The sequence below is a fragment of the Chlorocebus sabaeus genome, chromosome 18 (genome assembly GCF_047675955.1).
Source record: "Chlorocebus sabaeus isolate Y175 chromosome 18, mChlSab1.0.hap1, whole genome shotgun sequence".
Taxonomy (NCBI): domain Eukaryota; kingdom Metazoa; phylum Chordata; class Mammalia; order Primates; family Cercopithecidae; genus Chlorocebus; species Chlorocebus sabaeus.
In genome coordinates, this window is record NC_132921.1 from 73,108,541 (window position 1) to 73,126,124 (window position 17,584).

Below are 17,584 nucleotides of genomic sequence, written 5' to 3' on the forward strand. Positions count from 1 at the left end.
ATTAAAAATTATAATGTAAATGCAATATGGTACAGCTGTTTTTACTGGTGTTTCTAGTTATCCAAATCAGGCCTAGAAGAGTAAAAAATTTGGACTCACGTTTAGAATATGTTCCTAATTTCCCATAAGTGAGGTCTATTACTGTAATTCTCTTTGCTAAATCTTTCCATTTGTTTAAGAATGCAAAACTTGGGAGAATAAAGGACTCGTATTTCATAATATGCAATGTTCAAGCTGACTATGATACAAGATGTGAGTGGACATCAAGTATAGCTTACCAAACTTTAGTATAATCATTATTGATCATATTATTAAGACTAGCATCTATGCAGTACCAAATAACATGGGAATACAGACCCAAACACAGGTGCACACACACACACACAAATATGTATATAAAAGAAAGGGATACTTGTTGCTAATGAGCAACCATTGTACAATTTCCAAATATTCCAAACTGATTTGTCCATGAATTTAGCTACATACATACCGGCGTAAGTCCAAAGTACTGACCACATGAGAACAATGAGTGTGTTCTTGGCATTACTGATGTTATTTTACCTTATAGGATGGATCGCATCAAAGCCAGGCAACAGAAATATAAAAAGGGTAAGGAGAGGATGCTGAGCTTGACCCAGGAGCCAGGGGAAGGCCAGGACATGCAAAAACTCTCTGAAGAGGATGATGAAAGTATGTCAAGACATTTTCCTCTTATTCAAGTACCTTTGAATAGTAGCTTGATATTGAGCAGGGCTGTAAAATAGCATTACTTTTTATTCTGCCAAGATTATCAGTACACTTTTTTGATTCAGCAAGCTTTATTTTCCCATTGTGAATGGATACATTCATTAGTTTCATCAAGTAGATATTTGATAAATCAATTACTTTACAAGTATCTACTCTTCTGCAAGATAGCTTTAACAAACACATAACCTAGCTTTTGTTCCACAGACATCTGTTTCTGCAGCAGATTGGCAGGATTTTGCTTAATTTGTTTCTTTTTTTGTTTTGTTTATTTGTTTTGAGATGGAGTCTCACTCTGTCACCCAGGCTGGAGTGCAGTGGCGCGATCTTGGCTCACTGCAAGCTCCGCCTCCCAGGTTCACACCATTCTCCTGCCTCAGGCTCCCAAATAGCTGGGACTACAGATGCCCGCCACCACGCCCGCCTTATTTTTTTGTATTTTAGCAGAGATGGGGTTTCAACAGGTTAGCCCAGATGTTCTCAATCTCCTGACCTCGTTATCCGCCCGCCTTGGCCTCCCAAAGTGCTGGGATTACAGGCGTGAGCCACCACGCCCAGCCCGCTTAATTTGTTTCTTTAAGGGATATATTTCCGATATATAGTCTACTGTTATCTTTTATTTCTACAAATTTTATATGGAAATGAAATATGTATTTGTATTTTATGTGGCACCTGAATATTGGTACCTAAAATATCATTCAATTATTGCCTGCTCAAATGAAACTTACCATTAAATATATATTGATTATATCTAATTATAGATTTATAATATCAAATTTAAGTTTAAAGGATCTTTTATAGAGGCTTGCATGCTTCTCTATGTGAATGGAATGGAGAAATAATGCATGATATTTTCCCAGTGCATAGTATCTATTCGTGACCAGGAAATTTCTATTTTCCAGCCATGCATGAAAATAATCACAAGAAAAAATTCTACTTATTGTAGCTTATGTACTTTAACAAATTATTTGCCAGTAAATGATTCTATAAAATTTGGGGGATGCTTCCTTTCTGTTAATTCAGTGGAATATTCAGTGTGAGATGTATTTTTGACAGATAATCCTTTCTTTTTTAATGTCTTTCTATGCCCTCAGTCACGAAGAGGTGAAAATGTAGCATACTGTTAAAAGAACAATTAGTATTTATCTTGTGAAATTGACTGTTAATACATGTGTATTTTTCAGATTCAATATAGTTCCTTACCTGACCTCTGATATACTTTTGCAATTTATCTAGATTTGACAATTGAGTTGTTAAAGCGTGGTTTTCAAAATTTGTTTTCTCACTTTATACGAATTAATATTTGGACGTATTTTATTTTAGGAGAAGCAGACAAACAGAAAGCCAAAGGCAAAAAAAAGCAGTGGTGGCGGCCTTGGGTTGATCATGCTTCCAGTAGGTTTTCTCGATCCTCTTACAACCTTATCAACTCTAACCCTTATATCCTTGACCAGAATTCAGGCGTTCCCATGACCCATGTGTTCCATACATGGTTTGATCCTTGTGACTTGATAGGGGGTCGGAGTGTAGGAAAATTTCAATGTCAGTGGGTCTTTGAGCCCGAGGTCCAATTCTTCCGGGACGTCAGCACAAACATTCCTGTGCTGGCTGAAGAAAGCCAAACATGTGGCTTATAGACTCTAGAGCACAATTTCTGGGCTCAGCAAGGGAAGAAGAATTGAATATTATATTGTCCAATTCTGAGATCTAGAGCCCTATTCACATGCATATTTTATGGCTAAATACCCTTACTACAAATGAGCTTGAGCTCCACCTTGGACTCTGATGTAAGGATGGTCATTGTATTCAAAGTGTCAGTGACCCTCTCTGTAAGGCACGAGGCATGGATGCCAGTGAGCCTCCCCTCCCGTCATTCCCACAGCTTTGATTTTATTTGCATTTGAGGATTTTTGGCAATTTATTAAATAGAAAGATGAGGGATAACTTAAAATGCACTCACTTTCTTACTTCGCCTCCTCCCCAGTTTCAAAAAGGCACTCCAAATTCCAATGCCCAAATGCGGCCCAACCTTCAAGCCTCCTGATGCTCAGAGATGACCAATGAACAGCAAAAACCAGAAAACGATTTTTAAAAGCAGATCCTGATAGCCACATAGAATGCAATGTGTTTCCCTCCTGACCATAAAGATGAATGAGGAATTCTGGAGCTTGGTGGCTATATTTGCTCTGCTTAGCAAAGGAAATATCACTATAGTCACCTATAGGTCAATATCACCTATAGGTCAATGGCATTATAGTGGAATGACCAATTCCAATCCAGTCCTCTTTACATTTCTTAGAATATTGAATAATTATTATTTTGCAAGTCACATATAATGTCTTCTTCAGTCTTTTATATCTCACACGATGTCTCCATACTTGTAGCTAATCTAGTCGGACAAGGAATATCACTGAGACAAATAACATCACACAGTTGTAGGAGTGAATCTACTAGAAGGATATTTAGAATCACTAGGAAATCAAATAAATTAGAACTTCTTCCCATACCTAATTATTGGTTTCACATAGATCTGACATTGGCTTTCTCTCCCAAGACATAATTTTCTAAATTAGAAAGCTGGTTTAATGAAGCAATATTTGAAATTTGCTTGGCATATCTGGATGTAATCAAATTTAATTCTAAATATTGAATTTCAACATTATGACCAAAAAAAAAAAAAAGAAAAACACAAGATTATAAAGAGTTTTATTTAATTTTCTCCCCAAGTCCAAAGACAAAAGATTCCATTCGGAGTCCAATGTGACTCTTATTTACTGTTCAGGGCATGATGGTCACGCTAACAATCTGGTAATGCAGTTCACAAGATGCCTGTTTCTATCAAGTCACAAGTAAACTGTGCTTGTCTTTATGTTTTTAAAGGGCCTCTGCTAGTTTAGAGAGACCTATCCATTTCAAAATTGTGTCATATTGAATGTTTTTTCACTTCACCTGGGGTAAATTCCCACTGCAGTCATTGTGGTTGCCTTTCCTTTCCTCATCTAAAAATTGCATTTGCAAAGGAATTGGATATGGTCTTTGATAGCTATCTTACAAGTTGTAATAATTTAAAGAACTTCCTATGAAGGTTGTTGATTTTAGATTTTCTGGTTCATTTCACCCTCATTATATCAAGTTCTTGAAGATTGATGTTAAACTAAATGTGCCTTGTTACAAAACCTTATGATGCAATAATGCAGAAATGTGTGTAATTCATAGTTTGGAATCCTTCAGACTGTGGCGTTAAATTTTTTGCTGCAAAATATATTTCTTTTTACAAGCAAATGAAGAATGAAAGGGAAAGAATGTGTGCTTTATTGTTGTGTCTATGATGAGTTCCAGAATTTATCTTTAGATCTGGAAGTACTTTGTTTGAAGCCCTTAATTTGATCTTTTGAGTTACTGGGTTTTCAAACAACGATTTCTTAGAGAAGCCAAGTGCAAGAATTAGTGTAGTTGGATACACATGTGTAAATCTATTGACAATACAAAAATGTTGCTATGTTCTTGATGTTATTGGTAAGCAGTGAAGATCTTAGCATGGTCTGTACAGGGACAAATCTCCTACTTCCATACCTATGTACACACATAAGATTGCATTATTGCTGTTCAATGATACCTTCCATTCCAATGCTGTGTGTTTCAATACTGGTTCAGTACTGCCTCAGTTAATATCAAGCTTCATCTTATTGATAATTATCTGAAACATAAGGGCCAAGTTCTGAGGATAAAAGTGATGGAATTTAAAAAGTTAATTTCAAACTTAATAATTTAGCAGTAACATCAACATCCATGATATGTATGTGGACACAGACTGCAGTCAGGTTCTCCATCTGAGCTAACAAACAAGTGTATAAGAGCTTTTCTACTAACTATTTAACAGATGGCATGAATGAAAATATGCTCTTGTTATTTTCCTAGTTTCATTTCAATAACATTTTATAAGGAAATAAGAGACTTTTTTACGTTTTCTTTTTTATTATGGGATAATTCTACTAGCTCACATAAATATTGGTGGTTTCTTTTTTTTTTTTTTTTTTGAGACGGAGTCTTGCTCTGTCACTCAGGCTGGAGTGCAATGGCGCAATCTCGGCTCACTGCAACCTCCGCTTCCTGGGTTCATGCCATTCTCCTGCCTCAGCCTCCTGAGTAGCTGGGATTACAGGTGCCTGCCACCGCGCCTGGGTGATTTTTTGTATTTTTAGTAGAGGCGGGGTTTCACCGTGTTAACTAGGATGTTCTCCATCTTCTGACCTCGTGATCCGCCCACCTCGGCCTCCCAAAGTGCTGGGATTACAGGCGTGAGCCACCAAGCCTGGCCAATATTGGTGGTTTCTAATGATAAAACCAGTGTTACAACTGCTTGAGATGAAAACCTTTTGAATTTGTCCAGATGAATAAAAGTTATTGAAGGTATGATTGAATACAATTTAAGCTAATGTTGATTTTGGAACTTATAATGAGGGTAAAATGCTCAATCTTATAATTGTCTGTGTTTTTCCCAAATGACCACGTGATGTAGAGTCCATGTCACTTTCCTGCGAATCTCTCGGCTTATGTGAAGGCATTACTTTAATGGTCTTTTTCACTGTCAAATGTAATGCTGTAACTTTGGTTTGTTCTTGCTTATTCTCACTTGTGTTGTATTGCATTTATTTCTTAAGGCCTGGACCCAGTACTCTGGGCCTGGTTCTTTCTTCAAAATGAAAATAACAAATGACAGTGCTTCTGTTCAAGGATATAAGGCCCAATTCACCCACTCTGTATCTTCATGAATGGAGGCTTCAGATTCTTCTGAAATCGTGGGCAAAATTACTTAACTTTTGGCCATGTGAAGTGATATTCAAGCAACTAATTTTAAACAAGCCAAGGTTTTCCATTACCTTACAATGTATAGGCCCAAAAGATAACTTAAGATATCACAATATGTCATCCAAAAGATACCTGAGCATTTGAATACCTGAATATAATTTGAAAATATGTTTTCCTGCAATGATGGGACATTACTTGTAGCATCAGAAATGTATATGCTGGGCCTCTTTTCTCTGATAGACTTAAAATAATGATCAAACTGATAAAGATTTAATTTATTAAATTTCCTTAAATCTCTGTACGTTGTAGTTTTCTCTGCCCCCAACTCTTGACACAGGCATTATGTTCTTGCAGGGAAAGCATCAGACAAGGCAAAGACGATCCATTCTGTTTGTGCTTTGTGTCTTGTGGTCAGTAGAGTGCTCCTCAAATTTCAGAAAGCTGCTGGGGAGTTCCTTGTTGACCAGAAGCCTAGCAGTTGTAAACCCTATGGACCCTGTCTGCCGTTCTCAGTCTGTCTCAGGGCTATGACACGTAGAAACAGCCAGAGCGCTGTTGTTGGTGTTTTTGTTGTTACTGTCGTTGTTGTTGTGTTGTATTATTTTGTTTTCAATGTTACCTGCCCATTTTGTCCTCATGGCAGTGTGTGGGTGTGTTGTTTGTTTGTTTTTTGAAATGTCTTGCCATGTATGTTTTGTCCCTTGTGTTACATGTGGAGAAGTCAGGTCTGCACAGTATAAAGTGAAGGAGGAGGTTGGTGACACTGACCTTGGTCCTGAATCGTCCTGATTGGCTTATCTGCAACGGTTTGGGCCCATTCAGACAAAGCCTGATCCTCCACCTCACTTTGGCCTTGTCTAAAGACCAAAATTGCTGAATTTTGAAATGATAGTGTTCAGTTATTTTGGTCATCAAGGTAACAAAACTGGTTACTGCAGAGTTGATCTGCTTCATCTATGTAAAATTTACAATGAAGAAGGGAGAACATACCAGAACCACCCTGTAGTCGCCAATTCTCTTATATGGCAAAGACAAGGCCTCATACTCTGTAGACCCAACATGCCAACACCACGTAGCATTAGCCGAAGATGAGTTCTCTTCATCTCGTGTGTTTTCCTCTCTGCCAACATCTCTCGTTGTGGTTCTCTTATGGACAATTTGCATATCTTTAGGGGACATTTATTAATAAGCCCCCAATTTCCTTATATGTCTTTCAAGAAATAAGTGAATATTTTGTTTCACTTAGTGGTCAGGAGTGGAGATTATTATTTGTTTGAAACGGATAGTGAAGAGGAGGAAGAGGAAGAATTAAAGAAGGAAGATGAAGAGCCTCCACGAAGGTCAGCATTCCAGGTAATTATGGGGAAAATCATTCCTTTACTAGTTGGAAGAGCTTTTCTTATTGACAGACCTTGATTGCAGGCCTAGACGCCTACTGTCATATTCATATGTCATAGCTCCCCCGAAACTTCTGATTTACATCTGCCATTCTTTATTTCTAATGAAATTGTAATGATGCCTGCTCCCAGCAACACCGTAATTAGTATCAAGTAAGAACCGTGTGCAGGCCAGGTTTTCATTCACTTGCACTGAAACAGTTTCTGATACTATAAACAAAAAATAAAGCTTCATTGGGTGAACTCAACATTTTTCTTGCAAGCAGGAAGTGAAAAAGATTTCTCTGGCATTGCTTTGGATTGCTTGGACTTACATTTCAATATGTGAGATAGGCAATAAAACAAAATCCTTTCTTTGTTTTGGAGCAAATGATCATTTAAATATTGCTTCAAAGTTTGACAACCATTTCATATGTATTGCTAAAGATTTGAGAATATATTGAACTAGTAAAAAAAATATGTGGCACAGTTCTGGTTTCTTCAGCTTAGCTACCTTTCTGTTTGGGACCTGCTGTCCCATTCTCAGCTATAGCTCACCAGCCTAATGTAGCATATTGAGTGAATGTGAATCGATGCTTGTTAAAGATGAGGCTTTGTCATTAGAGTTATGTATAGGATGAAAATTGGTCTGTGTTTCTTTTATCAATCAACTACATACTAGGGCTGTTATTTCCCATTTGTTTTCCTATGAGGCACATAGAATGATGTCCATCAAGCCACATGATATGCCCATGATAAGGTCGTCAGTTTTTTGCCCAGGCCTTCTCAAGTGGGTGGGGCCCACCCATGCTTTGTTTTCCCAATGACATTGAAAAACTGAATTCTCCGTAGAGACACCTTGGTCTCATGCTTTCTTTCTTCCCCCATTGCTTCGTGTCTGTTTCTTCATGACCGAGTTTTTGTGCATGTTTGCAACGGGCTTATCAAATACTAATGACTTAACTCATTTCTTTTTATTCGAAAGAGTTTTATTCTAACCACCACTCATCATGCAGCCAAGGAGAAAACATGAACAACTTCACTATGTTGGATGGATTACATGCAATGATTGACTATTTTCTTTATTCCTAACTTACAAGCAGAGCACATTTTATTCTAGCTTCAGTGACTGGCACCTTTTAACCTAGTTGGTGTAACAGTAGAGACGGATTCATACTGACATCATATATTCAATTACTAGTTTTTGTTTTTTTCTACTAATTACTCTTGCTTTGTCCTTCTTTGTAGAGAGCTATTGGGAAGTTTGCATCAGCCATTTTAGCCTTGCCAAAGTCTGTCATTAAACTTCCCAAAACTATTCTTCAGTATTTAATCAGAGCTGCAAAGGTATTTGATGTTTTACTGATGTGTAGTGCGTGACTCTGTGCTCTGTAGAACTGTAGAGAAATATTCCTTTATTGCCCTATCTCTGCATTTTCTCGGTTCTATAGATGGTACCATGAAGGAATTACAGGAACGTTAAATATTAGAAAAAGTTTTCCAAAACAAGTTCTTAGAAGCCAAAGTTCTTATTATTTGACTCTTGTTCTTAAGTGGACACCAGAGACTATCGAAAAGTAGAAAGAGAAAATGCAGACACAGATAGACTTTCCATCCTTCTCATGGTGTTGCCTAAGTCACATCTCATTTTAAAAGGGGCACATCTGGTTGCATGCATCAGTTCTGATGAGTAAAAAAGGTGATAATTTTTCTCAGAAAGCTGGTAAAATTCTGGATAAGTTAATAAAAGATGTCTTTTATTCCATCTCTCTTTCGGGTCCCTTTCAGTCTCTATCTTCCAGTTTCTGCACTCGGTACAGCCAGCTTCTCCCTGGGCTGATCCACCCAGTACAGTCTGCGGGCTCCTCACTACCACAGATCCGTGCTAGGGCTTTTGATTATACTGTCAAAAATTATTTGTTGATTAATCTAATGCACAATTGAAGTTACTCAGCTACCTATGCTGTAGTCACTTCGTTACAGAAAAATATTAATAATGAATTCCTATTCTTACATTTTATAGAAAGCCCTTTCTCCCGAACTCAGTCAGGGGCAGCCACTAAAATGCTTTGGTCTGTATGTCCCTCCACTGCTAACCAAGCAGTTCGATAGTGACATAGACCAGTGCTTCACACATTTTACCCTGGGATCTTATTTAAATGCAGGTTCTGATTCAGCAGATCCTATGGGACCTCACATTGTGCATTTCCCTCAAGCTGTCATGTGAAGCACAACCATGGCTGGGCCTTGAGTAGCAGCATCCACACCTCCAGGTTCCTTCTGCTTTTAAAATGCCAGGATCCTGTTTTTTAGTGTAGTATTTACCATTTCTGCTTCCCCCAAATTCTTTTCCTTTTCTTTTCTATGACTACCATATGACTTTCCCAATTCATCTTTAAGAATTTATTTAAATAAAATATAACAATGTAATTATCCCCCATCTTAGTTTCTTTTTTAAAAAATTATCTTACAGACAACATAAAGAAGGTGCTAGACCACACCTGAATCAAAGGACAGATGATGAAACTTCACCAGTTTCAGTTAAGGATCTCCACTCTGATAACGCTCTCCCTGTCTTAAAGAATAAGTGCATTTTCGCATAAGTTGTTAGTAAAACGAATCCTATTTTCCCCTGATATATATAGTAAAATTTAAGATAAAGTCAGGAACGCATGCTACTGGTAGCAGCTCTTTGGCAAGCTCAAAGGTCTTTCATGTAAATTTCCATGTACTTTTCTACTCCTGGTTCGTGGAGCTTGTATCTGATTTTCCAGAGAGGCCCATCCAGCTGGTTGACAGGTGCAGCTGCAAAGTAAGAATTGGGAAGTTCTGGCTGGGCACAGTGGCTCACACCTGTAATCCCAGCACTTTGGGAGGCCAAGGTGGGCGGATCACGAGGTCAGGAGATCAAGACCATCCTGGCTAACACAGTGAAACCCTGTCTTTACTAAAACTACAAAAAATTAGTTGGGTGTGGTGGCAGGCACCTGTAGTCCCAGCTGCTCGGAAGGCTGAGGCAGGAGAATGGCAGGAACTGGGAGGCGGAGCTTGCAGTGAGCCAAGATGACGCCACTGCACTCCAGCCTGGGCAACAGAGCGAGACTCCATCTCAAAAAAAAAAAAAGAATTGGGAAGTTCAGTAAGAGCCTTCCATTTCCTGACTCAGTAAGGATTGGGACGTTCCCCCTCCTCTTCATTGTCAACATTTTTCTGACCCTCTTAATAATTCCTGGAACTGTAAAATGTTTCTATTTCAAAACATCAAAGTTAAGATAATTTACCTACAAATAAGGAACTACCCTATGACTCCCTCCTCTCTCCGCTTTCCCGGTTTGCATACCTCGATTCTCATGGCAGTGAGGCAGCACTGACATGCTTCTTCTTTAGGGGTCCTTTGTTGAGCCAGGAGTGCCCTTTTATAAACCAAAATGTTAATGGCACCCACCTGTTCCACAAGCCTTCTTCCATTCCACTCTTCACATCCCTTTTCCTCTCTCCTTTTCCTCCCAGTTTCCTTTTTCTTCAGAGAAAAAGAATTCCTCCAACTTGTGCGCCTCTTATATTTACAAATCCTCAATTACTTTTTTGTTTTCTATTTTCGGGATTCGTGCATCATCTAAAAACAATATGATAACACTTTTTAAAGGAAATGTCACCGTATGTTGCTCTTAAACCTGAAAATTTCTTATGTTCAATAATCAGATTATTTTAACACAACCAATATTGTGCTGAGGCAAGTTTCCTTATTAATGTACTGTAACTCAAAGATCGTGATAGAATTCCCAATTAACATAGCCCATAAACATCTACCAAAAATTCCTTTATTCAGTCCTCCTGAAAATTCCAGTTCATCTTCCCATTGTTTAAAATATGCTTTTGGCATAAAATAGAATAATTTTTTGCCTCCTGGAATTTGTTATTCAGAAATAATACAGATGTTGCATTTGTTTTAATTTCTCATAAAATTCAGATTTCTACCAGTGAGAAAAAAAGAAACATTTTGTCTATTATAGTAACCTATGACCCTTCCGTTTCCATATATGGAAAAGTTGAATCTCTCTTTACTTTCTACTGACTTCACAATGCCACTGATTTGCTTATGCTGTGTTTTTCAAAGATTTCATAAATGTGAAAATAATATAGAATAAGATCTGGGTTTCAGAGCTCCCAGAAAACACTTATTTAACTTGATCATCATAATGAAAAACCCAGCTTCCCTGAGAGCCTGGTGTGTTTGTGGTGCATGAGAAGCATGCCTGCTTGACTTCATGTTGCTAAATGGCTGACTGTTTCTATCAAGGTTTTCTTTTTGTTCTTTCTGCATGATTTGGGAGACTCTTGGTGGGGGGCTGTTCACAATTGCTCTTTCCTGGTTATCGGTTATAATATATTAACGCAGCTGTTTTCAGCTCTTGAATGAAAATGACAAAAGGCAACCAAAAGCCCCACAGGTTTTCTTGAATGCTATTCTGGAATAACTCCTTAACCTTAATGTCATATTTTTTTTTCTCGCAAAGTACTAATCATTCTCCAAACCGCTTTCTCAAGTCGCTGGTAATAGCTGTAATTCAGAAGGAAGAGTATCAAATGCACAAAACTATTTTCCCAAAGTAAAGAAGACTATTAAAGATGTTATTTTGTTTTGACTCAAAGTTTATTTGTGATGGGAGAAACTACTGATACTGAATGAGGCTTCCAGCTTACACCTATTGTGGACAGTGCAAAAGTATCAGTAATAAGTATCACAAATGGTGGTGAGATGTAGGGACGTGGGAGAAATGATGGTTTGTATGGTATACCCACAGTTTATCTCATGATATCTGTGATACCAGATGAAATATATTACTACAACATCTGTTGTCTTTTTCTAAAACAAATTGAATCTCATGATAATAAAAATAGCACAGGGATGTTTAGTTTGTGTTGGGAGGAAAAAATATTTCATAAGTCAGGAAGCTTGGTGTAGGTCCCTTTTTTTATTTCTAATTATTAAAAGGCCAGAAAATAATTGAACTTTCTCCCTTCAGTTTGTTTATCAAGCCTGGATTACTGATCCTAAAACAGCACTCCGACAGAGACACAAAGAGAAAAAAAGGTCTGCAAGAGAAGAACGGAAACGAAGGCAGAAAGGATCCAAGGAGGGTGAGTGTGGGTGGGTGGCTGTGGTGGGTGTGGCAGGTTTCAGGCTGTGCTCCCCAGCCTTGTCTGCAAAGGACAGAAACTTCTGAGGGATTAAGATTTTTAAATTCTAAAGAACACCAAGAGTTTCGATTTGTCCTTAATTGGTCATTTCTGACACTTGGAATAAATTAAAGCACAAAGTTTGTGTGTGTGTGTGTATATATGTATGTGTGTGTGTGTGTGTGTGTGTGTGTATTCCTAAGTAGGAAAAAAGGAGAGGTGCAAATGAAACCCAAAAAAAGAAGAAAACTAATTTTTACATGGATATTAAGTAATTAAAAAAAAAAGAAATACTACAGGACATGACCTGATCATTAAGTTAAAAATTGTTCTTAGAAAAAGCTAAGGCCGGGCGCAGTGGCTCATGCCTGTAATCCCAGCACTCTGGGAGGCCAAGGCGGGCGGATAACGAGGTCAGGAGATCGAGACCATCCTGGCTAACATGGTGAAACCTCGTCTCTATTAAAATGCAAAAAATTAGCTGGCCGTGGTGGCAGGCGCCTGTAGTTCCAGCTTCTCGGGAGGCTGAGGCAAGAGAATGGCGTGAACCCGGGAGGCGGAGATTGCAGTGAGCCAAGATCGCACCGCTGCACTCCAGCCTGGGCGACAGACTGAGACTCTGTCTAAAAAATAAATAAATAAAAAATAAAAAACCAATAAGAAAGATGAAACTTTGGCAATTTAATAAAGAAAAAAGTGAAAGCACACTTAAACAATACTCAGAAACAAGCAAACAAAAGGAACATATATTCAGTGTTCTACCAATATATTTGAAAACATGGTATCAACATATCTCTAAGGGTAAAAATATTTCAAACTATAACAAAAAACATCAAAAGTGAAGTTGAAGTGCAGGTGGTTCACTCAGGAGCAATATTTTATTGTGTCTATCAGACTAAATTTGAGTATTCTGTGTATGTTAAGAACTGCTAGAAATCAAGAAAAGAAAAATTCAATTCAATCAATGAGAGGGTATGAAAAACAATTCACAGACCAGAAAACAAAAATGACCAAAAGGTGCTCAGTCTCACTGTAATACAAGAAATACAAATGAAATATTTTGACATACTGTTTTCTTAACCCATTAGATTGACAGGAAAATAAACACTGGATAATGTTGGGAGCTGGTAGGAAGATAAGATATACTTACATATACCATGAGTTGTGTTGTGAAGCAGCATATCTACTTGAAGAGTTCTGTGTCATTACCTCCTAAAAGCTCAGATGTTACATATCATACTACAGATCAGTCCCACGCCTCGGTGTTTGGCTTAGCCTATAGCCATACTTACACATGTGTACAAACACACGTCTAAGAGTATTCATCAGACACTATTTGTTAATAACAAAAAATTTGGAAACATCCTAAATGCCCATATGAAGAAGAAGAGTTAAATAAATTATGTTACCAATATATTATGGAATGCTACTCAGTTCTTTAAAAATGAGATGGATAGCTTTGAGCTGGTATGAAGAACAATTCCTGACACATTATTAAGTGAAAAACAACACATTGCAAATGGCACGCACATTATGAAATCATGAAACAAATGAAGTCAGAGTAGTACCTCAAGACAGTATTTTGTATTTTTAATGGGTGCGTATAATAGCTTATGCATGCAAGAGCAAGATCAGGAGGAATATACAGTCACCTTATTAGTAACAGCCGTTACTAATCTTCTTTAGAAAGTGAAGATTAAGTGGCATGATTAAAGATAAGGCTCATCTGTTGTATTTTGTTTCTTTTTCTTTCTTTTTTTTTTTTTTTTTTTGAGGCAGAGTCTCACTGTGTCACACAGGCTGGAGTGCAGTGGTGTGATCTTGGCTCACTGCAACCTCCGCCTCCCGGGTTCAAGCGATTCTCCTGCCTCAGCCTCCTAAGTAGCTGGGACCAGGCACACACCACCACACCTAGCAATATTTGTATTTTTAGTAGAGACAGGGTTTCACCGTGTTAACCAGGATAGTCTTGATCTCCTGACCTCGTGATCCGCCCATGTCGGCTTCCCTCAGTGCTGGGATTACAGGAGTGAGCCACCACACCCGGCCTATTTCTTTTTTTAAACAAGTTCATTCTCTACAAATTACTCTTGCATTTTCATTACCAATGTCATGAACATTTCTCCAATTACTTATAAAATCGTATCATTCTTTCTTAATAGCTGCAAAATATTCTATAGTGCAGACATGCATACTTTATTCAATCCTCCCACCCGTAATGGACATAAGGTTGCTTCTGGATTTTTGCCACAATGAACAATGCCATAATAGATAATCATTGCACAAACATTTATATGTCGTAATATGTGTGTGTGTGTTTAAATGCTTAGCAAAGGTTAGGAAGAACATGCATTTTCCACAGAACAGATTCTCAAAAGTGGGATGACTGATTCAGAGTGCATCTGTTTTTACTTCAATAGATATTTTCTGAAAGGTTTTAGTGCTTTGCCCTCCTCCATGTGAGGGACAAGAGTGTCCAGTTTCCTTTAGCCTCACACCACAGGATTTTACTGCTGTTTTTATCATTTTTCTTTCTAAGGATGACAAATGGCTTTTCTTTTCATTTGAATGTAGTGGAATTCTTAACTAATTAAACTGAACATTTTTATTTCACATTTTGTTGGTGATTTTTTCTTTTCAAGTCTAAGATTTAAACTTTTAGCATTTTCCTGCATTGTTCTGTCGGGTTGTTTGTTCTTATCCATTCATGCTATTTATATGTCAGGCTTCTTATCCCTTTTTTTTTCCTTTTTTCTTTTCTTTTTTTTTTTTTTTTTTTTCTTTTCATTACTGTTTTAATTGTCTGGCTTCCCTCTGGACTGGGAGCTCAGTGAGGATTCTGACCAGTAACTTACACAAAAGGTGCTGTATACATATTCTATTTGCTGACTAAATAAATAAGGACTTTCCAACTGTGTTTCTGAGTTTTACAGATGGGAAAACTAAGGCCAAAGGGTATGAGTGGGGCTCACACAGCTAAGTCTAAAGGGAAACTGGAAGCAGCAACCACCTCTGCACCTCACCTGGTCCAGGAGGGGTTCAGGACTTGGGCCACCAAACTCTAGGGCCTGTCGCTCAGGCGCAACTGCAGCTGCTCCTAGACTATGCCAGCCTCTGCCAGAGACCAGCTGTGAGGGTGTGGGCAGAGACAGGAACAGCAGAGGCCAGTGGAGGGAGTGGGGACAGGGCCAAGGGAGCTCTTGGGCTTGATTCACAAGGCCTGAATCACTGTGTGTATGTGTGTGTGTGTGTGTGTAATGGGAGTGGGGCTAGGAAAATCGGTATCTTCCAGGAAGGAGTGTCTTGTTCTTGTTGTGTGTGTGTGTGTGTAATGGGAGTGGGGCTAGCAAAATTGGTATCTTCCAGGAAGGAGTGTCTTGTTCTTGTTGTGTGTGTGTGTGTGTGTGTGTGTGTGTGTGTGTAATGGGAGTGGGGCTAGGAAAATCGGTATCTTCCAGGAAGGAGTGTCTTGTTCTTGTTGTGTGTGTGTGTGTGTGTAATGGGAGTGGGGCTAGGAAAATCCGTATCTTCCAGGAAGGAGTGTCTTGTTCTTGTTGTGTGTGTGTGTGTGTAATGGGAGTGGGGCTAGGAAAATCGGTATCTTCCAGGAAGGAGTGTCTTGTTCTTGTTGTGTGTGTGTGTGTGTAATGGGAGTGGGGCTAGCAAAATTGGTATCTTCCAGGAAGGAGTGTCTTGTTCTTGTTGTGTGTGTGTGTGTGTGTGTGTGTGTGTGTGTGTAATGGGAGTGGGGCTAGGAAAATCGGTATCTTCCAGGAAGGAGTGTCTTGTTCTTGTTGTGTGTGTGTGTGTGTGTAATGGGAGTGGGGCTAGGAAAATCCGTATCTTCCAGGAAGGAGTGTCTTGTTCTTGTTGTGTGTGTGTGTGTGTAATGGGAGTGGGGCTAGGAAAATCGGTATCTTCCAGGAAGGAGTGTCTTGTTCTTGTTGTGTGTGTGTGTGTAATGGGAGTGGGGCTAGGAAAATCGGTATCTTCCAGGAAGGAGTGTCTTGTTCTTGTTGTGTGTGTGTGTGTGTGTGTGTGTGTAATGGGAGTGGGGCTAGGAAAATCGGTATCTTCCAGGAAGGAGTGTCTTGTTCTTGTTGTGTGTGTGTGTGTGTGTGTGTGTGTGTGTAATGGGAGTGGGGCTAGGAAAATCGGTATCTTCCAGGAAGGAGTGTCTTGTTCTTGTTTTGTGTGTGTGTGTGTGTGTGTGTGTGTGTGTGTGTGTGTAATGGGAGTGGGGCTAGGAAAATCGGTATCTTCCAGGAAGGAGTGTCTTGTTCTTGTTGTGTGTGTGTGTGTGTAATGGGAGTGGGGCTAGGAAAATCGGTATCTTCCAGGAAGGAGTGTCTTGTTCTTGTTGTGTGTGTGTGTGTGTAATGGGAGTGGGGCTAGGAAAATCGGTATCTTCCAGGAAGGAGTGTCTTGTTCTTGTTGTGTGTGTGTGTGTGTGTAATGGGAGTGGGGCTAGGAAAATCGGTATCTTCCAGGAAGGAGTGTCTTGTTCTTGTTGTGTGTGTGTGTGTAATGGGAGTGGGGCTAGGAAAATCGGTATCTTCCAGGAAGGAGTGTCTTGTTCTTGTTGTGTGTGTGTGTGTGTGTGTGTGTGTGTGTAATGGGAGTGGGGCTAGGAAAATCGGTATCTTCCAGGAAGGAGTGTCTTGTTCTTGTTTTGTGTGTGTGTGTGTGTGTGTGTGTGTGTGTGTGTGTAATGGGAGTGGGGCTAGGAAAATCGGTATCTTCCAGGAAGGAGTGTCTTGTTCTTGTTGTGTGTGTGTGTGTGTAATGGGAGTGGGGCTAGGAAAATCGGTATCTTCCAGGAAGGAGTGTCTTGTTCTTGTTGTGTGTGTGTGTGTGTAATGGGAGTGGGGCTAGGAAAATCGGTATCTTCCAGGAAGGAGTGTCTTGTTCTTGTTGTGTGTGTGTGTGTGTGTAATGGGAGTGGGGCTAGGAAAATCGGTATCTTCCAGGAAGGAGTGTCTTGTTCTTGTTGTGTGTGTGTGTGTAATGGGAGTGGGGCTAGGAAAATCGGTATCTTCCAGGAAGGAGTGTCTTGTTCTTGTTGTGTGTGTGTGTGTGTGTGTGTGTGTAATGGGAGTGGGGCTAGGAAAATCGGTATCTTCCAGGAAGGAGTGTCTTGTTCTTGTTGTGTGTGTGTGTGTGTGTGTGTGTGTAATGGGAGTGGGGCTAGGAAAATCGGTATCTTCCAGGAAGGAGTGTCTTGTTCTTGTTTTGTGTGTGTGTGTGTGTGTGTGTGTGTGTGTGTGTGTGTGTGTAATGGGAGTGGGGCTAGGAAAATCGGTATCTTCCAGGAAGGAGTGTCTTGTTCTTGTTGTGTGTGTGTGTGTGTAATGGGAGTGGGGCTAGGAAAATCGGTATCTTCCAGGAAGGAGTGTCTTGTTCTTGTTGTGTGTGTGTGTGTGTAATGGGAGTGGGGCTAGGAAAATCGGTATCTTCCAGGAAGGAGTGTCTTG

The 17,584-nt window shown here is 39.3% G+C and overlaps 1 protein-coding gene across 5 annotated transcripts in view; it reads left to right on the top strand.

Annotated features, from left to right (window-relative positions):
• The window catches only part of PIEZO2 (piezo type mechanosensitive ion channel component 2), a 468,788-nt gene that overhangs the window by 396,734 nt on the left and 54,470 nt on the right, over window positions 1-17,584 (top strand). For all 5 annotated transcript variants that reach the window (XM_007974699.3, XM_073006482.1, XM_007974697.3 and 2 more), the window contains 4 exons: window positions 569-690; window positions 2,068-2,139; window positions 6,800-6,906; window positions 11,957-12,071. In XM_007974699.3, coding sequence (XP_007972890.3) covers window positions 569-690; window positions 2,068-2,139; window positions 6,800-6,906; window positions 11,957-12,071 — 416 coding nt within the window. The remainder of the gene's footprint in view (window positions 1-568; window positions 691-2,067; window positions 2,140-6,799; window positions 6,907-11,956; window positions 12,072-17,584) is intronic.